The sequence below is a fragment of the Camelus bactrianus genome, chromosome 17 (genome assembly GCF_048773025.1).
Source record: "Camelus bactrianus isolate YW-2024 breed Bactrian camel chromosome 17, ASM4877302v1, whole genome shotgun sequence".
NCBI classification, from domain to species: Eukaryota; Metazoa; Chordata; class Mammalia; order Artiodactyla; family Camelidae; genus Camelus; species Camelus bactrianus.
In genome coordinates, this window is record NC_133555.1 from 22,833,187 (window position 1) to 22,857,559 (window position 24,373).

The 24,373-nt window shown below is 43.9% G+C and overlaps 1 protein-coding gene across 15 annotated transcripts in view; it reads right to left on the reverse strand.

Moving 5' to 3' along the window:
- Positions 1-24,373, reverse strand: part of ATXN7 (ataxin 7) — a 142,654-nt gene that overhangs the window by 77,168 nt on the left and 41,113 nt on the right. For all 15 annotated transcript variants that reach the window (XM_074344552.1, XM_074344551.1, XM_074344548.1 and 12 more), the window contains one exon: positions 24,268-24,336. In XM_074344552.1, the coding sequence (XP_074200653.1) occupies positions 24,268-24,336 (69 nt within the window). The remainder of the gene's footprint in view (positions 1-24,267; positions 24,337-24,373) is intronic.

Here is a 24,373-nt window from a genome sequence, read left to right on the forward strand (position 1 = left end):
CTTTTGTGTTAAACTGACAGATTCTAACAGACCTTTTTAATTCCCCTTCTTTTACTTTTTTCCAAAGTTACTTTCACAGTGGTTCTCCTGGGGATTACAATTAACATCAACTTCAGACAATGCAGTTTGAATAAAACCAACTTAATTTCAACAGTATTTTATAAATGCTTTGTTTGGACATGGCTGCATTTTGTGCTTTTTTCCCCCTGCGTGTGGGCCATATTTCTGTTTCTTTGCCTGTCTTGTAATTTTTTTGCTGAAAACTGGACAATTTAAATAATATAATGTAACAGTTCTAGAAATCAGATCCACCTGCCCTTTTGGTTTGCTTAGTGATTTAGCTGGTCTAATTGGATAGAGTCTGTATTCTTTGTTATGTGTGGTTAAGTTTTTGCAAGGTTAGCTAATGATTGGGCGGGGATTTCCTTAAAAATCTTGAAGCAGTAAGTCCCCTAGCCTTTCCTGAGGGGCTCTGTGAGGATGTTGGGACAACATGCTTTCAATGTTCTTGTAAGCAATTTACATCTCTGCCTTAGTCTTCACTTCCTGCTTGCATAGAGTCTAGAAGTCAGCCAGAGATGAGAGATTAGGGTTTTCTCAGGTCATTCCTGGGCATGTGTATACCCTTATATATGTACATTGTTTCCTTTTCTTTTCTTTCTTAATCAAAGTATAGTTGATTCAATGCATGTGGTTTTCTAGATCCCTAGGAGTATGTTGCAGCTCTTTAAAAATTTCAACTGACATCTCATTTCCCAGTGTTTCCTACTTAGTTTTTTGGTCAGCCTCCCATCAGCCTCAACTGATGTCACCACCTCAGACAAATGTAGGGTACAATAAATGTTACTTTTTTTGTTTCGTTTTTTACAAACAACCTAGGGATAGGGCACAACCAAGCTGGTTCAAATAAAGACAAGTTCTGCGAAGGGAGCTTTTCAGGGGGCTACCAGACAGTTCAAACAGTGACAATTTTCTAGGCATGTGGCTTTAGGGAAGCTCCAGACCCATTCTCTCCACTCTGATGGCTTCTAGGCTGTTAGTTTTCACAGCCACCATAGTTATAAGGTCTGCTGGTTCTCAAAATAACTCTAGAGCTGGGGAGTGGGATGTGACAGCAATGAAATAGGGTGAGCTAAAATACCACAGCGTTTGCTGTATTTACAGAGGTTCAGCTATTTTTCTTGTATAAATGCTCAACAGATCCTGCAAGCCTTTCATTTTTAGAATTCTGAAAAAGTTAATTTCCTAAATGCTTGCCAGTGTTCTCACTGCTTTGAGAGAGAAGACTTTCGGAAGATTTGGAAATGCTTACTGGATACTTTAAGGCTAATATCATCAAGCTTTTTATTATTATTTTCAACACTGATAGGACTGCAGTGTGAAGAGAGGTTCGTGGTTCAAAAGTAGAAGTGAGAAGGCCAGTCACTTGCATTTGCAACAGTATAGATGAAAGATATGGGGTAGCTTGGAGTTTGAGATGACACAGAAAAGATTCAGAGATATTTAGAAGGAAATGTTGACATGACTTGGTAATGGCCTGGACACAAGGGTGGTGTAGAGAATGATGCCAAGTTTCCTGTCTTGTAGAACAGGATGGATGAGTGGCACCAGTCTCTGAGAAGGAATTCTGGAAGAATGCCAGGTCTGAGAATGAGGAATATACACTGGGGACATTTGAAATCTAGATGCCTCTGAGATTTCCAAGAAGATACCAAGGAAGCCATCATCTTCAAGACTCCTCCCTAATTTTAGAGAAATGCTTTTCAAATCAAATCCTAAATTATTTCCTCTATATACCAAACAAACAAATAACACACACACAAAATAAAAACAGGCAAAGCACATACACCAAGTGCCGATCATTTAAAGTTACCCAGGAATTAAAAACATGGTTCCAAGAATGATGAGAACCATGCATAAACATCTGAAACTATTCACTGCCTACACGCAAGTTAATTAGAGCTTCCCCAAAGGCAGCTTTATTTACAGAGAAGTTACAATAAATATAAAGATAAATCTTTCCTTTGTCTAAAGATTCTGTTGCACTTGTACACGCGTCAATTTAATGTTCTCACTGATGCCTGTGAAAACAAATCAAGCAGATCCATTCATGCCTCCACTCATTCCATAAATACTCGAGTCCCTCCTATTTGAAAGCACTTGGTCAGACTTAGGAGACAGCTGGGACTAGGTCAGACTAGGTCCCTGAAGTGTGAATTGTTCTCTTGGTCTCAACACCAACTTTTCTGAATATCATACTTCTTTGGTTCTGTAATCATTTCCGTGAGGCCTCAACTTTCATGCACGAAATTCGCTTTGGACAGCTGCTTTTTCTGGTCAGGATTGGGCAGGAAAAGATTTGTAAGGCAACACTTACTGGGTAAACAGGAGAGTTGACTGCTGGTTAATTACCTCTACTCCTAATCTCTCCTAATGTTATAAAGGCTTTGCTCCATTTAAACAGATTAGGTGCAGTGTGTTACCACTGGGAAATATTAAAGTACTTCGAGTTTGTTTTGACTGTTAGCTCATCTGCCCACTTCTGTTTCAACAACTAGAAGTCCTAATGGGCAATACTTTCACAAGAAAGTTTTGTGCACTCTCTTATCTCAGTTTTACTTCTTTAGACTTTACGGTTTTACTCCTCATCCTTCCAGCGGAAGCCGGTCAAAGCACCTGAACAAAGAACTCAAAGCTCACTTACCAAAACCATATGCAAACAGATGTGGTTGGCAGATAACACCCTGGGCAGCCACAGTTCAGAGTGATGCCTCAAGTTCAACACCTATTTCTCCCCAGTTGTTTGTTTTCCAGAGATCTTCTAATGTTAAAGGTTGGGCAATTGCTTAAAATACAATACAGTAACAATAGCCACCTTGTCAAATGTTTATGGAGAACCTCTTAGGCTAGACAGTGTGCTAAGTACTATACATGCTTCGGGTTATGTAATCCTCACAACAACCTGGTGGTGTACGTACTATTCTTAGCCCAAGTTTACAAATGAGGAAAAAGGCGTGGAAGGATTAAGTAACTGGCCCAAGAACACACAGCTGGCAAGAGGTGGGGCTGGGGTTAAAGGCTAGATCTAGCTGACTCCAGAACCTAGTCCCTAACCAGCATGCAATGGCATGTCACTGGTCACAGAACTTCAGTCCTTCCTCCAACAAGTATTAACTAAGGGTCCTGGTAGTGTCATCTCTGGGGAAGAACAAACAAGAAATACAGAGAATCAGTCCCTACAGAATTGACACAGCTTCTTATATTATGAAAATTGCTTTAAGACACTTGTCTGGGCAAAACTATTTACACACATTCTATATATATATATAAAAATACTACTTAAACTTCACCACAGGCCTAATAAATCCCAATTACCCTAAATTATGGTGTATAAAACTTATACTGGATATGATTTTAGTGGGCAGGGGTGGGATCCAAATATGTTCCATTAAGGTACAAATCATTAAACTATATTTTTAAAAGACTAACATGGCAATCCATCTTTCACTGCCCCCCTCCCATTTCAACACATTAGGAAGCACTTAAGACAACAAGGAAAAAGAAATATTTGTGCTAATAAGTGGAAACTAACAGAAACTATACTTTGCCCTCCACTGAGCATTTGGTTTGTTTTATGCTACCTAAAATATTTCTGTCCTCCCTCATTTCAGAAAAACAGCCGACACACTGCCTTACATTTATGGTTATCAGTAATGACATGGCCATATCTCTGCAAACAGTTGGTTAATTAATTTGTACGCCTATCTTCTGGCAGCTTGCCTATGCAACCGAACAGCAAAAAATAATAATTACACGAGGCTAAAGCGGGAACATTCTCACTCCTCTTTTTGAGGTTTCTTATCGTGGGGCCTGTTGCCTTTCTTTAAATGGGTTTGACTTGCAGAACGCTTGCAAATCAGTTTAAGGTCATTAGAAGATGATAACGTTTCCATTCTTTACTACATCATGAATATTCAGTCGGGATGGAAAGGGTCAGAGGAGAAAACTGACCAACCAGTCAAAGGCACAGAGTGTGGGCTAAGCAGAATCATGGATGAAGAAATACCCAGCTCCGTTCCAGGACAGACCTACATCTCTTTCATCACATTAGAGCTGAGGTTAATCCATCAACAAATATTTTCGTAGAACCTACCACAGGCCCCTGCCTTCCTACACACACCCATATGTGAGAAAGTCAAACAGGAGATGACTTGGATCCTGTACTCAGCACCACAGGCCACAGAACTTCTAATTAGGTATCACCTTTGAAACGCAGTCTGCGGGGACACAGTTCTAGGACGTCAAAGGTAAACAGCAGTCCCTGGGTCAGCTTACGCCCACCTCATGTACAAATGATGTCAGTGCTTTCTGCATACCTAATGATTTCCATCTGTCTAGACTGGGACAGTGGAGTTCCATTTGAAGAGAGTTTCTAAAGTCAGTTGAAATCATCCCAGAGAATTTCTCAGACACCACATGGAGCCGAACCAGTAAGTCCTACACGGCCAGCTGTGTCACTGATGTCCCAGGAGATGGCTGTTTCTACCAGATGAAATAGCTGGCTTGTGTTTAGGGACCTACTTGTAATTAAAAAAAAAAAAAATCCATGTATTTAAACACCAGAATCATAAGACAGTGAGGTGTTTACACTTAAAGACACTTTCAGGAAAAGAGACCAAATAAAGGAAAGCAACCAATGTTTCATCATTACTTGTGTGCTTACTGTGTTCAAAGCACTCTCTCAGGATACTAAAGACAGAGTGAGCAAAATCCTGTCCTCGTGGAACTTACATCTTTGTTGGGTCACACCTCCCATTTCCAGCACATTTCAAGGCACTATGCATCGAATGATCAGTGAAATTAGCCACACTATTTTCCTCCTCTGTACCATCGTATTGTATAATTAGCATAAGTTACCAGCAGTTATGATGCAACTCTCCCGTAAAAGTGTGAGACATCTGTTTCTCATCACCAGTGTTAGAAACCCAGTTTTTACTGTATACTCCTCTTTACAGTGAGCAAAACACAGTAACACAGTTAAATAACTGCTCAAACACACTGCTGCAAGGGCAAAATAGCAAACAGCGGAAAAGACACTGTTGGTTCCGACATGGGAGAGACAACACTGGTTTCTGTCCTGAGCTGTGTGAAGGTTCAAAACCGTACAAAGGGCAGTTTAATGGCATCACTACTGAACATGGGGAAGTGCAGGCTATTCAAACGTGTGAGGCTGTGTCTGAGGCACTGTCTACTCGAGTCCTGGAAAAAACAGCCAGGTGAGGCGGCCTTCGCCGATAAAGAGGTCCTGATCCAGTTACAAAGCCCAGACATTCACAGAAATACCATATTCCTTCATTTCAAAGCTGACATCAAGTGTGTGTCAATATCAGCCTTTAGGGAAGGATAAAAAAAAAAGTACCCTTCAACTTTATAATTCATTCTGAGTTTAGAATGTTGAAACAAGAGTGGGATGGGCATCCTGAAATCGAGGATGCACACTGAGAGGTAGGCTGGCACTTCCCGGGTGCTGCTGAGCAACACGAGTAGGACGCGGGATGGGGAGGGAGGCTCCTCTTGGTAGCCACCCAAAAGAATTCAGCTACTGTAGTGCCACACGGACCCCCACAGGAACCTCCTCTACGTGATTTCCAGGGAAGGAGCTAGCATCCCAACAGCGTAACACCAGCATTCAAGTGCACACTCACACTTCTACCACGCAGCTGCTATGCATCAAACACTGAAGAACATCCCCATATGCCAAGCACTGAGCGAGGGAAGGGCTTTAAATCAGTGGTTCTCAACTGGGGGCAATCTTGCCCCCCAGGGGACACTGGCAGTATTTGGAGACATTCTGGTTTTGACAACTGGAGGGGGTGTTGATACTGGCAGCCAGAGGCAGAGGCCACGTGCTCCTAAACATCTTACAAGGCAGAGGACATTCCCCCACAACAAAAAATGATCTGACCCCAAATCTCAGGAACACTGAGGTTAAGAAACCCACATTAACTACAGCCCCCTCAGAAACGGCCCTGTGGGGGAAACACTATTCTAATCCACATCCACCTGTGAGGAAACTGAGGCCAGAAGGTGTTAAATAACTTGTGCAGGATCATCAGGGAAGCGATGGAGCAGGCACTGTGACCCAGGAAATGCGACGCTGTGCAACGAGTATTAACGCCCTGCAAAGCCCTTGGTGTGATTACAGACACCCAGAGAGGAAGTACTTAAAAAACTGAGTCGCCCGGGCATAACACCCATTCGCCCTTCCTTCCCTCAGCTCCCATCCGGAAGTATCCCCTTTCTGCCTCTCACACAGGCCATCGCCTCTCTCCCAGTGCTCGCCCATCCCGTCTTGATCTCTGGGAAAAGGTACGTGAGGAGCATGACTGTCTGATTTCTGATTTCTCCACTCACTGTTCAGAGTGGTGCCCACAAGCATACACAAAAATGTCCCCTGCCCCCAGGAACCCAGAGAACCAGGCAATTCTTTCTTTCTGTGAATTCTGTTCCCAGAAGTGGCGAAAACTTTGGCACGTGGTACACGTAAGAGGCCAGGCGCAGTCACAGCCTCCAAGCAAGCAGGACTGAAAGAGCTGTGGGAGGCGGGAGGCGGCCAGCTGGCAGGCACACGTGAGAGGGCAGGGCACAAGGGCCTGGGTTTCAGGCTTCCCCAGCTCCCGGAGGAGTCAGTCTTCAGCCTTTCAATACGACTGTAATGTTGCCCATCAGCTGCAAAGGAGTTAGGGCAACTGGTGGTTCTGAAAATAAGGATGAATATCAGTAGCTTTCTAGGCACTAAACCTGTGAATGAATTGTGAGCCACCCAACTTCCAGTAACCCATTTTTTAAAGCCCTTTTTTGGGGGGAGGGGGGAACTGAGGGCTCTATCTTAAACACTATACAAACTGATACCAAAAAACAAAAAAACTCAAGTAGCCGCTCCCTCCATAAGCACCTGTGAGGCATGAATTTTTTTATCAGCAGGAACCATTACCCCCCTCACCAGAAAGATTATCTAACTAACCACTTTGCACAGGTTTCTTTCAATATTCAATAAAGGATATCCATCATTTTATCAAGACGGAGATTACCAGAGTCACAGGGAAATCATATTTCCTCTTTTTTTTTTTTTTTTTTTTTTTTTGTGAAAGAGAAGTAGGTTAGGCTAGTCACTTAACATTCTGTTCTGTATTCAAATCCAAACCCTGTGTTATGAGATGTTCATTCACTGTGGACTTTCTCAGGGGAGGTGGAAGACAGCTTTGGCCTTTGTTTGAGACTTTGGAGGCCAGGGCTCACAGGGTAGATGAAGAAAGTCAACAGTAATGTGGCAAAACCCTAACCCTAGAGTTTGTGGATTAAAGAGCAAACACGCAGGGACTTTGCGACTCTGCGATGAAGAGCGTGATTCTGACTGGAAGCCTACAATTGATTCTTCCTTTAATAACAACACTTTGAAGGTCTGACCTGTGTGTTTAACTCACAGGGCTCTAAGTTTATAGAGGACAGAAGACAGCAATTTCAACAACCCAAAACTTGTGGGGGCTGGTGAAGGAAGACAGGGGAAAGAGCTAGGTCCCACCCGTTCCTTAAGGAGGGGCCAACTCCAAGAGAAAAAAACCACGCCCCCAGCCATCAACACACTTTTCTGTCACCTACGTGGACCTCTGACACTTGAAAAGCCTTTTTCGAGGGTACCCTGGCAATATCTACCGAAATATACTCTCCACTTGCCGGTTTATTTAAAAAACAAGCAAATAAAAACTTCAGTAGTGCTAAGAAGCTTGTAAAAGTACTTTAACTGTGGTACTGTTGGTAAAAGCAGCAAAACTGACAACAGTTTAAATATCCAACCACAGTGTATTTGTGACACACAAAAAACCTAGGCAGAGCGACACGCGGCGACAAGGGAAGACGTCCCCGCGGATGACGAGGCACGCTGCAGACACAGAGCTGGCCCAGGGGCCCAGAAGAACTGACGCTGCAGCGCAGACCTGTGAGATGAAGGTCGGCTTTTCTTCTGCTAGGAAAGGGGGTGAGGGGAAAGAAGGAAGCAGGGGAGGGGGACGGTGTGCAGGGATAGAGGGCCGAGCCCCGACGTAGGGGTGGTATAGATCCTGGAAGGAAGGGCTAAGGAGCTGGGAGGCTTCGGTGGCCTCAGGCAAACAGAACCCTGTTCATCAGCCAAAGTAGTTTTAGCTTCACCCTAAGGGCAAAGGGGAATTGGTGAGGTCAGTTAGGCAAGAGTCAATCATTCAAGCAATGTTAAACACTCTCAGGTGTGTTTCAGAGAAATCACCTGGACTGCCATGTCATATCCTCAAGTCTGTCCCTCACTTGCCCTTCATTTATAAACAGGTTCAGTTACAGAACTGCAGGCAGGACTTGTATCTGTCTGTCTCTCTGACATGATGCCGGTCCACAAGGTATCACCAGGACAAAAGATGGCCATCTTCTCAGGCTGGCCCACTTACGATTCTTAACCCTTAATGTAGACAGAATATGTTCCTCGTGACATTTACAAAAAACAATACTGCTGTGAAAGCATTAATCAAACAAAGCAAGAACTTTAGAAACCCAACAGGAAATCTAAAAAATATGTATCTTGAATATGGGAACTTGAACAAAAAACTTGCTTTAACTAAAAATAAAATAATAATGGAGACTTGCTAAGATCTTACGAAAAAGACTTCGGGTATTTTCACTGGTGGTGATCGTTGTTGGGTCATGTAGGCCTTTGAGTATCTGCTGAAATGTATATTGTCTCCCCCTAGGAAACTGTATTTATGCAAACACAGACAATAGTTTGCATAAATCTATGAAGGGGTTCAAGGACTCTGCATCTCTCAAATAAGCCCCGCTGGAGAACCCCTGGTTCCAAAGCCCACGTGTTACTTCTTCATGCGTCTATTTCCACTTCTGCACTCCAGGCTTGTCTTCCCTCTGACACAGATGTACTGCAGTCACAATTTACATCCATCACCCTTGTCATGACGCGAGATGGGAGACATTAAAAGCAAGCAGGATTTAATATGACTTCTTCTCCGGAAGTAAGACTTGGAAGGGTAGGGGTCAACTTAAAAGAGGGTGTGCATATACAAAGGAGACCACTTAAACCAGAAGATATACAGGAAAGAGTGTTGAAAAGAAAGCCGAAAAGAGAGAGAGAGAGAGAGAGAGCGCAACGATGCACCTTCTTTCTCAAGAGAAGGCACAAAGGCCGTAAGAGGGAACACTGACCAGATCTGTCCCTCAGGGGCCCCACAGGCCAGAGGTGAAGCTTGCATTCTGCAACAAGAGAAAGCCTCTGAGCGCCCTCTCTGGTCCTCAGGGGCTCTTTCTTCCTGATGCCCGAGTCAAGCCGAGACACCCCACAAACAGATTCATACATGGGTGGATATCCACAGCTTTCACTCAGCAAACCTTTATCAAAGCGAAGTTTCAATTCTGAGTAATTAAGCTTCATGCCCCCCCCCCACCAACTTTTTCAGGGGCTGCTTACAAGTAAGTAATTGTAAGAAGATTAGCAGTAGAAACAAAAGTTAGAACTTCTACCATACATTCCGTCGATTTCAGCTTTAAAGGCCGAGCTCTACCAGACCCCTCTGTTTCACTTAACTCCTTAACAGTTCTGTGAAACAGCACCGCTCCACTCTCCACGCCTCAATATTGAGGCCACTCAATAGCCAGATTTAACACAATCAACACACAAGCTCTTACTATGTCTCCCCAGAAGCAGCCATCTGTCCAGGGCCTTCCGACCTGGTACGAAAGTCCTTAAGCAACAGGGGTATGCTGGAACCCACTCCACCTTGTAAACTGCGGGTTTGAAAAAGATCAGGTGGCTGTTCTTCCACTCTGGCTCCTCCCCTCATTTAACGGTGCCCAGATACAGACATAATTACGGCCAAGGCCTTCCAGGGAAAGCTGTGGAGGGGCTACACACAGAAGGATCTTATTACAAGGTATTTTCATCAGGCAAATAAGAACCTGAGTGATGATGCGAAAGACACATTCCCTATCTAACTCCTTAATTACCTTTTCATAAAATTGACAGCACTTAAAATTTCCTGGGGATTTGGGAATAAAAATAAAAACTTGTCATCTTTTTAAATGAAAGAAAAATCTGTCTCTGAACAGGAGCTGCTAAATTTTACTGAAATCAAGCATTAAAGACTGACCTCTCAAAGTCATTGGCATCATCTGAAAACCATTAAAATATACATTAAGGCCTATTTTTCCTGTCGGGAGAATAGAAAAAACCCCAAATGATGTCCAATTTAGTCATAACAATTTCAAAACCCCAGATTCCTGCCAAAGGCTACCGAGCAGGTAACTCCCAGGCCCCGTGGATGGAGGGGAGCCGCTCAGTCATTTCTCACTGCCTGTCAGTTGCTTCACTGACCACAGGCTGTGTGAACCCACTGTGTGCAGAGCAGCTGGGATGCTGGCAGGGGCTCTGTGGCCAGAAAGAGCAGGGTGCCTGGCCTTCAAGCCAACTCCCATCTGCCCTGTGCCATCATGTCACACGTGGGCAAGACCACAGTAAGGCAACACGACCGAAGTGAAGAGAAATATCTGATGCAAAGTTACGTTGTCGTTAAAACCTATTTCCCTTTTTGGGGAAGCACCACCACCAAGATAAGCAGAGGTGGGGGGAGAAAGATCAACCAATGTAGCTGATACTCAAGGTCAACCAGAGCACGGTCTGGTCACATAGCAAAAATGAGAGATTCTTAGTTTTTAAGAGAATCTCCCAAGTTCTCTGATACTTTATAAAAGCACTTTCCCCACTCACAAAAAAAAAAAAAAAAAAAAAAAGGGGCACACAAACCACATAGCTAGCAGGGTTTGACATGTTTTTCCATAATTCTGAAATGCCATCTATCGAATTTCTGTTTTTAAGGAGCTGTTTTTATTGCAGAATTACTGGTGAGGAAGAACGAGGATCTTTGTGAAATTTTTACAAGGACTTACCCGGCACTTGACGAATACTAGTGCTTACTAACTTTATTAATCTGGATGGTTTGGTCTGTAAATGATTTTTAAAAAGTTGTTTTATTTGCTACTCTGCCGTAACACGCTCTTCGATGAGAAGACTATGATTCATGGATAGATTATAAACTCACACAACACAGATTATTTTCAGCAACTGCCACCAGCTTTTAAGAAAACATCTACCAAACACAAGATCTTTCAAAGAAATAGCCACTGCAGCTGCCAGTGAACAATGAGCAGCTCATGAGACACGGGGCTAAGTAAGATAAGAGGGACAGAAAGGGCAGCACATAAAGTCTCCAGTAAACTCTGAGCCTGTCCCCAGAGTAGACAGAAAAGGGCCTAGAAGCAGGAATAAAGGGAAGGCAGAAAATAAATTTCCTATTCAGAGGCTGAAAAGAGCACAGAGTTTATCTTGGGAAAGAAAACCCCAGTGATGTAACAGAACGATTCGGGCACACTGTCATTTATTCGTACATAACCAGTTATTCTAAAACCAAAACCATTTCTCTCTTCACAGCATATTGTTACTCAACCAAAAAGGTGCCGGAACACTGGGAATAAAGATGAACAATGGTCTATCACACTTTATAATCAGCAAGGGAACGAAACGTTACTGCAGTGAGCACTGCCACCCTGCCCCCAACGAAATGCCAAGAATATCACTGGTGGCTACTCTATACTGTTTTTCCCCTTTAGGCCCACTTTGCAAATTTAGCCAAGACTCAAGTAAAAACTGGCCATAATTCCTTGTACCCAGTGTTTATACCCCAAGCCTAAAAGTAATGGCACATTTTAGCCAGGGTGAGGGCTTGCTCTATGCTGACACAAGATACTGACATAGCTTTGCTGCGGGCTATAAAGCCACAGTGATGTGGAGGACTCCTTCAAGAAGGGGATGCGTGACCTAAGCAGGGGCAGGGGCAGGGGCAGGAGAGGGAGGACCACACGCAAGGGTTCAGAAGTGGGAAAGAGCCCAGCGCGTGAGGAGAACTGGAAGGAGGCCAGAGTGCTCGAGGCCCAGCAAGCACAGGGGAAAACAGGCGGCGAGGAGGCTGGATGGCCCGGCAGAGGCAGACCCAGCAAGGCCTGTGGGCCACGGCAGAGGGATCTGGATTTTCAATGGGCTGCAGCCCTACGTGCCCGGCCTCAAGCCCTCGGCAGCTGACTTCTGCTGCTTACGCTCCCCGCGCTCACACCCCTCCAGCTGGCCTGGCCTGCGGCTGCTCTGTGACCACTCCAGGATCCTCTCCCACCACAGCCTCGGGGTTTGCTGTTCCTTCTGGCTGGAGGCTCAGCCACCATGTCCACGTGGCTCATGCCATCAGACCCTATAAGACTTGCTCAGAAAACTCCTTCTCACCCTATTTTCAACTGCACCCCTCCAACTTAATCTTTCTTAAGACCACCCATCACTAACTCACATATATGTACGTCACTATTTTTTTTATTCTTATCTATCTCCCCCGCTGAAACAGAAGTTCTGTGAGGGTAGTTCTAGAATGTCTGCTGTTTTTCTGAAAATTAGAGCAGTATCTAGCACAAAGTAGGTGCTCAATACATGCTGAAGCAATGAATGCATGAAGCAAACAAAAAGAAACCACTGAGGTGTTTGATGGAAGAGAAAAAAACCCACTTTAGATTCTGAATCTGTATTTTAAAACCTCAATTCCTCAATTTATGATTACCTAGACTCTTGAGGATTTCACATTAAGGAGGAAGGCTACAGGCCCCACTGGCCTCCAATTTCTACTTTAGCCACTGCCAATTCAATGGCCACACTGTTACCATGGTGATCGTTCAAAGACCAACCCCTGAAAACAGCACAAGCCTCTGTACAGGACGACTGTCCACCTACTGCGTGCAGCTCCATCTCCTGCCCTCCAGGCCTCACCTCCCAGCGCTGCAGCCCAGTTCCAGGCTCCCCTCCAGAGATGTGCCACCTCAGAAGCTGCTCCTACATCATACTCGCTATTGAACTCCTCCTTCAAAGTTCAACAAAAGCTCCAACTCGCCCCTTCCCTGCCTCCAGCAAGCCTTCCTTGCCTGACCCCCGCTTCCCCACCTGAAGCTCTGACTTCACTCCACCTCAAGTTGCCGGATGCCTGATTTTGGAGGCTCACACGCCCACCATCCAAGGCCTCACAAGCCTTGTCAGGAAGTTTTGATTTTCTCCTAAGCGCACTGGGAGGCCACCAAAGGACACATAACTGTCTGTTGACTTGGCCAACAATCCCCCACCACTGGTCTAGACACTTTAAGAGAAAGACAGACAAAATTCTTCCTATTCACTTGCAAATGATGACGTCCTAACTTCTCCCTTACTTCACAGCAATGACAGGAAAGGACTCCCTACCTGATAGTCCCACAATTCCACATCCCTGCCTGCCACCGAACCATATGCTCCTCCTCTCATTACAACAGAAAAAAGCCCCTAATTCGACCCAGAACAGACCCATCCATTGGGCTCCGATCCCATCACCCTTTCCCGTCATAAGGTATTATCCTTGTGGTCATCCATTTCCTCACACGTGATCAATTAGCCTTCACTCCTGGATCACGTCCAGTGGCAGACAAACATGCCCTAATACTATCCACAATAAACAGAATGAAACACAACAAAACAAAACCAGCCTTCCCCTTACTGCCTCTATCCACGTCCCCATCCTGCCATTGCCTCATTTCTCCATTCCCTTTAAAGCAAAACCCTCTGAAGACCTGCCCACACTTGCCCTCTCCACTTCTCCACTCTGGTCTTCCGGCCCCTCCAACCCGGCATCTGCCTCCCCAGCTCTCCGGACTGAGATCTACAGCCAGAGGTCAGTCCCTGGCCTGGCTGCATTCCACCTCACAGCAGCATGTGACACACGCCATCACGTCTCACTTCAAGTGGTTTCTTCTCTGGAATCCTACACCACCACACTCACCTGGTTTCCCTTCCCAATTCATTGGAAATTCCTCACCCCTCCTTCAGACTGCTTCTCACCCACGCACCCCCTACCACCCAATGAGGGCTCAGCCACTGGTCCTCTGCTATCCTTCACTGACACCCACACCCGAGAGGAACCCGCACCTTCCGTACGGAGATGACACAGATCCAGCCCAGCCTGCTCCACCAGCTCCAGACTGTATATTCAGTCACCAACTACACAGCTGCACAAGGATGCATACAGTGTGACCAAAACCAGAGCTCCTGACCCTGAGTCTCCCCACTCTCCACATTCCTTACTCATTAGATGGTCCCACTCGGGGGCTCAAGCCTCAGATCCTAGTCCTTACTTAGCTCCCTCATCCACACTCAATTCTTCACGAAATCATCAACTCTGCCTCCAAAACATATCCTTAAGAGGACAAGGTCTCTGCCCTGCCAGCACCATCACCACCATCTAAGCCACCCTCACCTCTCACCTGGTTGGCTGGTCCCCTCCTCCTCTCCCCAGTCCACTCATCACACAACAGCCAGTGGTCTTCACACACCACGGATTAGATCAGGTCACTCCCCTGCTGAAGCTACTAACCCCAGGAGGCTCCCTTTGCACTCAGGATAAACCCAAATAGCTGCCCTTGACCTCTGCGATCTGACCTTTGTTAGCCTCCTGTCCCTCCGCTCCACTCCATGTCCATCTCAGAGGCCACGTACTTGCTTATTCCTTCTGCTTAGAACGCTCTTCCCCCTCCTTCCAGATGATCGAGTGGTCACTTCCTTCTCACCACTCCGACCTCGGCTCACATGTTAAAGCTCAGATAAGCCTTCCTTGATCGTGTTAGCTTGAACCGCAACTCCTCTGCCTACTTCATTGACTTTACAGCATTCGATAGCCTTGAAAGATGTTTGTGTATTTACTGTATCTCGCGTCACAGGGCAGGAGCTCTTTCTGACTTGCTCTGTCGCAACACCCATCAGAGAACCTGGCACTTAGTGGGCAACTCCATAAATATTTGCTAACCAACTGCTTGACAGTTAGGGCCTTGCCTTCTTACCTGGTTTGCAGCTGTACCCTCGGACTCTACCCCAGCAAGAGGCACAGAGAACGTGCCTGTCAAATGTTTGTGGGATAAAAGCAAATGAACAAAGGGAAAGAAGCCAGAGGATTCTCAAGGCAGGAGTCACGCTGCACAAAATATCCTGAGGCCCGCCCAAGGACAGGGTCTAGACTGTGTCAGAAACTGAAACGACCAGGCTGGCAAGTATGAGTCCTGTCTGTCACTAAGGGTCCAAAGTAGCTACATGGGTGTCCTTGATCAGGTGTGAGCTACCCCAAGTCCAAATCCTGTCACTGAAGACTTAAAATTGGCCTAGAGTGGGATTACGGAGAATGATGGCTTTCATATTCCATGTTACTGTTATGAGACAAATCTTTACAGTGAGTATATATTTATTAGCTTTAGTAATAGTAACAAATCATAATTTTTTCCACTAAAACGTATCTGTCTGCATAGTTTCCAAAGAGAACAAGGTAATTTAAATAGAGAACTGCTTCAAGTTAAAAATGGACACTTCCAAGAATTGAAGAGACAATTTTTAAAAGTCCCCTCATCTGGCAGAAAACCCCATGACCACCACCACACATACCTAAAAATCATAAAAGTAGTAGCCTCAGTTATCCGGGACCCGCTTCCCAACTTAGTGACGACAACTCTATTCGGTTGTCTGTAACTGACCTTTCTTGCCCAGAAAGAGCTCTGTAAAACGTTACAGGAAGAGACACCAGCACAGGCTTCCTGAAGGGGAGCAAACCCAGCGCTGCACAAGCAGGGAAAGTAAATACCCACACTGGGCTTCTCTCCACCACCCAAAAGAGGTGACCAAAGGAGGAAACAACAAAAGTCAGCTCCCACTTCTCGTTTTCACTCGAGTCCAGGAGAGCTCGGGACTCGGGTTTGTTTCTGCGCTCTGTTGTCCTGAGCACGCCGAGTGAGGTTTCCTCTCCTTGCCTACGGATCGCCTGCAAAAGGAAAACTGGCATCTCATTTCCTGCCGCTCCCCTGGGAGCCCTGGCTAACCACCAGACCAGAGGCAAGCTTGCGACGCTGCATTTTCACGACTGGTAAAAATAATACAATTAGCCGGGAACGCGCACGGAACAGTTACCCTGTCTGACGCTGTACAAAGTGCTGAAACGGCCCTACACCATTTCATCCTCCCAGTCACCAGGAGGTACTACTACGATCCCCACTTTCCATGTAAATCACCCGAGGCTTAGCAAAGCTATGTAGACTTCTCTAAAGCTACTCCCCTAGTAGAGCTGAGATTTGAGCTCACGTCTGTTTAAATCTGGAACTGGAGTTCTTAGTACCGCCTGTATTTAAAGTTATCTTCCCGCAAACTCACCACATGGAACCCCCTTTCCTGCGTAACACCTACTAATAGCATACAGAAGCAGGGTTCTGCGTTCCACATCCGTAAAATGTAAAATGGGGATAACGGTAATACAGAGACACTTTGGGAAGCTGATTCAAAGCCGTGATTCTCAAACCCCCAAATACATACTGATCTCCAAAACCCTCCAATACGTACTTAAGTCCACAAATGAGGAAAATAAGGAAAATGCAATGAGTCTTTCCTAAACCTAAACTTTCTTCAGAGACTATCCTTTATTCCAAAACAATGCCCCCACACTTCTATGATGGTAAGAATTATATATGTTATAATGTCTAATTATACATATTATAAAATGTTAGCAACCCTATGTTTGGTCCTTAATTTATTTCAGAAACATTCTAGTTTGAAGTATAAAAGCATGGGACCCTCAGTTAAAGCTTTTTTTTAAACTGCATTCCTGGAGGTTAGGATTGTGGAAAACATCTGTATAACCTGCAAGGGGAGTATTTTCTGTTTTACAGTTATAAGTGTAATTGATAATGAACTATTACTTTCTCCTTGCCATACGCTTCAGTACAAGAGAAAAAGTATTTCACGTTAGCAGGGTCTTTATTACAAAGAGGAACAAGAACACTTAATCTAGTTTTATGTTATGAATGCCTGAAATGCAAAAATCATTCTCCTTCTTTTGCTCACTTATAATAATCCCTGCTGTACAAGATGAATATAAATGTAATCCTCTGCTTTCCTTTCAAAAGCACAGTATCTCCAACTGTTAAGTCTACTAACAGGCTTCTTTCTCTTTGTAGAACTTCAATCAAAAAATACTTTAATAATCAGAGGGGTACATTTATTAGAAATACTGCCATAAACTTTGAATATCAATGTGATTAAAAGCAATCTTGCACTGAAATACTACGGTTTAAAACGTGAAATTTCACCTCTCCTTTTTTTTAAAGGATTTTTTTTAATGGCACAAACCCCAGATGATTGTGTTTGCTATCTGCTGCAACTTCAGCTCTCATTTAATCTTTTTTAAGCCAATTGCTTCTAATGCCAACTACGTACACTTCCCCTCTTCCCAAAAGAAAAGATTTTATAAAAAGAACTGTTAAATAGAACATATAGACTGTTGTAAAGTGCAGCAAGGAAAAGGCTCTGCTTTCTTTACTTACAAAAAAAAAAATTTTTCTTTCTTTTTTTGTGGTGAAGGTCAGTCTTTCTAGATGACAGCAAGGAAAACAAAGAGCACAGCAACCTGCTCCAGCTCATGGAAAGTGAGTGCAATTCTAGAACGGGCTTCAGCACGTGGGCCGCGGTGTCAGGGACATCTGGGTTACAGGGTCTCTTACATGCTTTGTGATCTTGGTGAGGTCCCTCACGTCTCTGGGCCTCAGTTTTCCCATCTGTTAAATGGAGATAATGGTAATACCTACATCACTGGGCAGCTGTGAAGAATACCTAAGGTAAAACCTATGTTGGCCCAGAGTAAAAGTTCTCACCGAACCCGAGTTGTCCATATACAACAGGAACACTGTGAGACGTGGACGTGAGCAAGCAGGATGCTGTTACAAGGAAAAAATGAGCCCACATAACAAGCAGGTCACATTCAATAAAGACGCATAAATTCCCCGTGCTTCCCTCCGGAGCTCACAAGAACCAATCTATTTATGGGGTCCATTCAGCTAGGAAGTCCCATCCTACTACAGCAAACATGCATGGTTTCCATTAGCTGCGAAGCCTTGTGGGTTGAGGAATTCAGCGTGGACTGTGCCAGGCATTACACTTCTCAGCAAACACAAAAGCAAAGAGGTGAGATCGAACGATGCAGTATGCCGTACTCATAAATCAAAAGATGTGTTTCCTGACGAATCCACCTTCTAAGCCCCAAGACCTCCAACAGGGCTTCAACTCCTCTAAGCCAACTCAAGGTCAGAAATTCTGAAGAATGTGTCAAGTACCCTCTTGAAAATCCCATGAAAGTTCTAGATTCTTACTATATAGGAATTTAACAGAAGCCAAGCCCCATCCTCACAGCCCAAGGCTCTTGGAAGCTGAGACAGTCACAATTCTGTTAATGTTCTATATTTGAATTGCCCTGAAACAGGTATATGCCCTAGAAAAGTAGCAGGGAATGACAAAAGTGACAAAAATAGGAAACTTCCCACCAAAAAGCCCTACATACATTCTTCCTCTTATCTCCTTCTAGCTCAACATATTTCTTCAATGTTGAATTAACTTTTGCTTTAAGAATAGTGGATTTTACTACTTTGAAAATCCTCCATCTCAAAACAGAAAGTTCAAGGAATACTAGACTCCCATTCTGCGGAATGAGTTCCCCTTCATTAACCAAGAGACTCATTAAAACAGGGATGGCAAAGTCTTCCTGTAAAGAGTCAGATGGTAAATCTTGGGCTCAGGGGGCTGCATGGTCTCATGCACACCTACTGAACTCTGCGGGTCACTGCATGGAGAAAGCAGCCACACACAGAGAGTGAGCGAGCGAATGGACGGCTGTGACTACGCTCCAGTGAAACTTCACGGGCGGATGCTGACATCTGAAATTCACACATCTTTCCGCAGGTCATGAAATAATCATCTTTTCAGAGTTTTTATTTCAACCATTCAACAATGTAAAAAGCATTCTTAGCTAGTCTGCAGGCAGGGTTTGGCCCACAGGCTGCAGTGTGCATTCAAAGAGCTAAGTTGCCACACTCGGGGAAAGAATCCTTCCATCAGAGTGTCACCTTCTCTAGGTCTACCGGGGCTCTCTCACTCCTGGGTTAGCGCAGACCTTGCAGGCAGAGATTTACACACATGAACCAGCAGCAAGGACACCGCTCGGTGTCACTGCAGCCCCAGCACTCATCCAGGGAGTGTCAAGGTGTGGGCGACCTGCGACTCCATCACCTGAGTACTCCTTAAATGTGTATTAATGTGTGTCTGACGCACTGAACTTGGATGGCACTGAATCCTGTCTCCAGTTGAGATGCCGGCAGGCAACAAGCACTGCCGCCCGCACTCTTGCGTGCTCACGGGGGGATCACAGGTGGCAGCAGGCGTGCCCCTGAAGGCGCAGCACACATAAAGACTCCATCTTGTAGGACACAAGCTGAAGTCCACACAAGCACAAAAAAGAAAACCAAAAGAAATGATATGATGTCTGGGACGTGCTTCAAAATAATTCAGTGTGGGGAGTACAGTAGAGATGAAACAAGATTGAGCAGTGACTCATTAGCTGTTTAAGCTGTAGGAAAGATATATATATATATGTAAATATATATATATATATATGGAGGCTCATTAAAATATTTTCTCTACTTCTGTAAATTTCAAATTATCCGTAAGAAAAAGCTGGGGTCGGGTGGTAGAATATAAGAGAAACAAACACTAAAGAAAAACAGAAACACTCTTTACTTCAGGGAGAGGGTTTTCTGCCTTATAATGTCGCTACTTTAACAGGCCTTCGCACAAATACCTATTTGTTTTCAGTTAACTGACTATGAACAATTTTTATTCCCTCAGAAAGAAGAAGGTGGTACTATGTTGACACCATGTTGACTGAGGCTGCCCACCTCCCTAGTCTTTTTTTAACCTAGTTGCCTGTAGGTGCCAAGCAACCTCTTTTCTATCTTGCCCTAGGCTCAATTATGTCCCTATTATTTTTACATGGAAGTCACCTGTCATCAAGTGTGGGTATCACCCTAGGTTGCCATCCTACTCCCTTGCCTAAATATCAGAGATAAGAGAGGTGGTGTCCTGTCTGCACTCTTTCTGGGAAGTGTAAATGGAGTGTTAAACTCAGGACAGAGACACAGGAAGAACTGAAAGACAGTCCCTGGCCTCCCCTGGGGCCAGAAAGCACATCTCCCCACAGAACAGGGACCTGTTTTTGAGTCACAACACAATGGAAAATTGGTCATTTGAACCGTTCAGTCTTCCTAGTAGCCCAGTTCATTCATTTTGGGGGCAAATATTCACTGAGCACAAATGACGTGCAGGAGCTGAATATATCCTGGATCACTGACACCTTTGTCCTCTGCAAGCTTGCACTCTCATAAAAGGGCCGTCACATAATACACACATTCAAATGGCAATAGGTAGAGAGTTTGAAGGAAGGAAAAGTGCAGGGTACTTTGATACCGGACAACAGGTGGGCTTAAGAGAAGAATGACTTCCCAAAGAAAAAATCCCTTTTTCTAATTCCACTGTTGACTTCCACAATCACACTATTTATTTTGCTTCAGTTTGCTGATAAATTAAGACATTCAATGTTTTCATTTTTTAAGGCTCTCTATATGTTTAGGTACTAATAATATGGACATCTTAATCAGTTAATCATACCAATTAATTTCATCTAAACATTATTTTGTTAAATCTACAACTTCAAAAATCACCTTTTGAAAAATGTAATTTTTTCTTGAGCTTTGTTTTTTTGAAAAAGTTAAAAATGGATTATCAATCTTTTCCCACCAAAACCAACTATGCTATCAAATAATACTACAAATTACAGAATAAAACAAACAGGCCAATAAAAATATGGGGATGCAGATGAAAAATAGGCTGACCTCTGAAAGATAACTGAAATTTTATCCCAACATTTGCCTACTGTGCTGATAGGAAGAAAGGGGGGTGACGTATTAGCTAAGCCACAGATAAAGTCACTGTCACCTAAATCAGTACTTCCAACCCCTCCCACAGCATTAACCCCTTGGAGAGACTTGCCATGAGGGAATTGGCCAAAATAAGCCACAACAACAAAAAGAAAAGAAAAAAAGACAACGATACAAGCTTAGCAGTTTTCAATTTTGGGGACGGAGGTACATGAAGAATCTTTGAGACTCCAAGATAAGCTGGGGAAACTTTCCATAGAAAGAGGACCATTTTGCACTCAATTTCAAACCCCCTGAAGCCCATGCAAGTCCCAGGTTAAAAACCCCTGACCTAGAGAAATACCAAATTAGGAGATCAGGTCTAAGATTATCAGTAGTTAAAAGGGTTGAAAGGAATTAGTATGTACTGAGTCATTTTCCATGTTACCTACTTTAATTTTAACCCTTACCTATGGGAAATAGGTATTCTCTCTTTTTACAAAGAGGGACAGTTTGATTCTGAAAGGTAAAACAACTAATGTAAGGTTAAGCAACTTTATCTCATACTCAGATTTCTAACCCCTAAGGTATACAGCCGTGAACTGGAGAATTCAAAAAGTCTGGTCAATACTCCTAAATGTCTTGTAAGATGGGAAGTTTCTGACCTAGTGCTTCATTCATATTATCAATGTTATCTACATATTTCTTCTTGCTTTAACTTTGTTGACAAGGGGAATTAGTATGAATTCCCAAACACCTTTTATTGGCAGGAGATAATCTCAGCCAAAGACAAAGGATAACTTTTGAATAATTTTTGATTATTTAAAAATGCATTTTCTATGGTGTATTTATACAATGGAATACTACTCTGCCACAAAAAGAACAAAATAATGCCATTTGCAGCAACACAGATGGACCTAGAGATCGTCATTCTAAGAGAAGTAAGCCATAAAGAAAAATACCATATGATATCACTCATATGTGGAATCTTAAAACAAAAAAACAAAGGACATTATGAACTAACTCATCTACAAAACAGAAACAGACTCGCAGACATAATAAACAATCTTATGGTTATCAGGGAAACGGGGTGGGAAGGGATAAATTTGGGACTTTGAGATTTACAAATGTTAGCCACTATATACAAAAACAGATTTTAAAAAAGTTCTTTTTCTATAGCACGGGGAACTATGTTCAATATCTCATAATAACCTTTAATTAAAAAGGTTATGAAAATGAATTTATGTATGTATATGCATGACTGGGACACTGTGCTGTACACCAGAGATTGGCACATTGTATTCAACTGTACTTCAATTAAAAAATAAATATAAACAAATAAAAATGCATTTTCATTTCTTAAGCAGCCTGACATGAACTGTTAGGGGGAAAAAAGGCCCACTGTGTTAGCGCTGAACATCCTTACTCCTGGATTTTTAAACTATCCTAGAAAATCCACAAAATCACAAATGAGTCAAGAACTGACTGAACGAAAAACTTCATCCTCTACTCAAAACAGGCAGGAAGAGTTTCGGCCATCCTGGCTGCTTCAGCATCCTCTGAGGGGTTCAAGCAGCTTACAAAAAAATGGCACCTCTTACAGTCACTAACAATTTGATAAGTCAGAAGCACACACAACCAAATCTATAATCACTTTGAGCCTCAATAAAGTAGTCAAGAGATCCTAGACCTTCTTGGTAAAATCTATTGATGACTATTTCCCAACAGAAAACAATAAATACAGCAAAAAGTGGGTCCAGGCAACTAAATTTGGTTGGGTCTCAGTCCAGGCCAAGATGCCCAGTGCAACACTAATACACTTACTCGTTCTCTATAGGGGAATTACCAATAAGTAGCACCTGTTTTCAAACAGCTTTAGAAACCCTTTATGGGAAATGCATCCACACCCAGAGAATAAAAACTAAGAACAGGAGTGGGTCAGGTCCTCTAAAGTTCTACTCCAACTGCTTCCTGTGAGAGTTGCCACCTAGTGATTTTAACTTTTTAAGCCCAGGCGGGCTGCCAATTCAACACTAAAACCGGACTAACAACTGATTTTTCCTATTGCAACATCGCCAGCAAGTCCTGTGCCTTCCCTCCTTCCTTTGCTCTCAAACAGCAATTTTCACTCTCAAAATCAACTAATTTGCTCTCTAATCTGTTCCAACTGGGAGCTCTCAGACAGCTGCCACTGGTATTACTCTTCCTCTTAGGGCCAAGAGGCCAATAAATAGCCAGTCGAAAAAAACAAAACAAAACAGTGCACGTGAAGACCTGGCAGGCACTAAAAACAAGGAGTCAATGTGGAGACAGAGTAATAATGAATCGACTCTGGACTTTAAAATATTCCACTTGCAAAGTTCTACCTATTCTGGGGCCATTGACAATAACTATGCCAAAATAAATGGCCACCCTAAGAAAATTGTTCTGGGAATATAAACTCTGTTTTGAATACCAAATCTCACTCAAGTCCTTGTCCACACTACCACTGAAGGAACAGCTTGAACAAAACTTAAAGGTGACTGGCCCCCTGAAGCTCTCTGAGCAGGGTGCGCCCAAGCCTGGATTAGGCATTAGATAGTCAAAATGACTATTCACAGAAAAAGAAAACCTGCAAGAAAACCTGACAGTTCCAAGACACCTGACCTTTCATCTGGAGGCATCCTTTAGCAACCGACATTTCTCTAGAGTATGCTTCTCCCAAACAGGTTGAATAAAAACTGACCAATAATTAATGTCTGACTTCACTAGCTAAGTGCACTAAAGGCTTGTTTCACCTCCGCTGATCTTGGCAGCTCACAAAAAGAGAGAAAAAAAAAATCCGACCAACTGGTCCTCATTTGTGATCCTTTTGATGAACCTTTGTAACGTAAATCCCATAGAAACAAGGCTGCACAGGTAAAGCGTCTTTTTTAAAGTTCAAAATTCATTTTGATTGCCGGCAGAAAATTTCAGGTGGCAAAGATTCCTTTCCAGAGCCCCCTAAGGCATTCGTGAAAATGTTTTCCGAAGCTGAGAATGCCTTCCTCCACACGTGTTTCTCCGTAAGGGGTTTAGACCCGAAAGGATCTCGGAGTTAAACTCAGTGCTGGTCCCCAGCGCTCATCACTGAGCAATGTTACTCAACCTGCACCCAGCCAGGGCTCCACAGAAGGGTTCCGGACGCCCCCCTTACAGGAAGCCCCCGGAAACCGGACTTTCCAAACGCTCCGTTCTCCCCCTTCTGCTTCCTCAGGCAGCATCCTCGCGTGCCAGGGGCGGAGTGGGTCAGGTGGGCGCAAGCTCCCGCCCTGGTAAGCCGGCCAGGATACTTCCCCCGGGCTTGTACAGACTCCTTCAGGGGGCTGGACTCACCTTCGCGACAGAGCCCCATGACTTCGCGGTTTTTCCCAAACTCCTTGAAACTTTCGTCCAACTCCGTCCCTAGGAGATACACACACACAGGAGGAGGGGAGAGGCA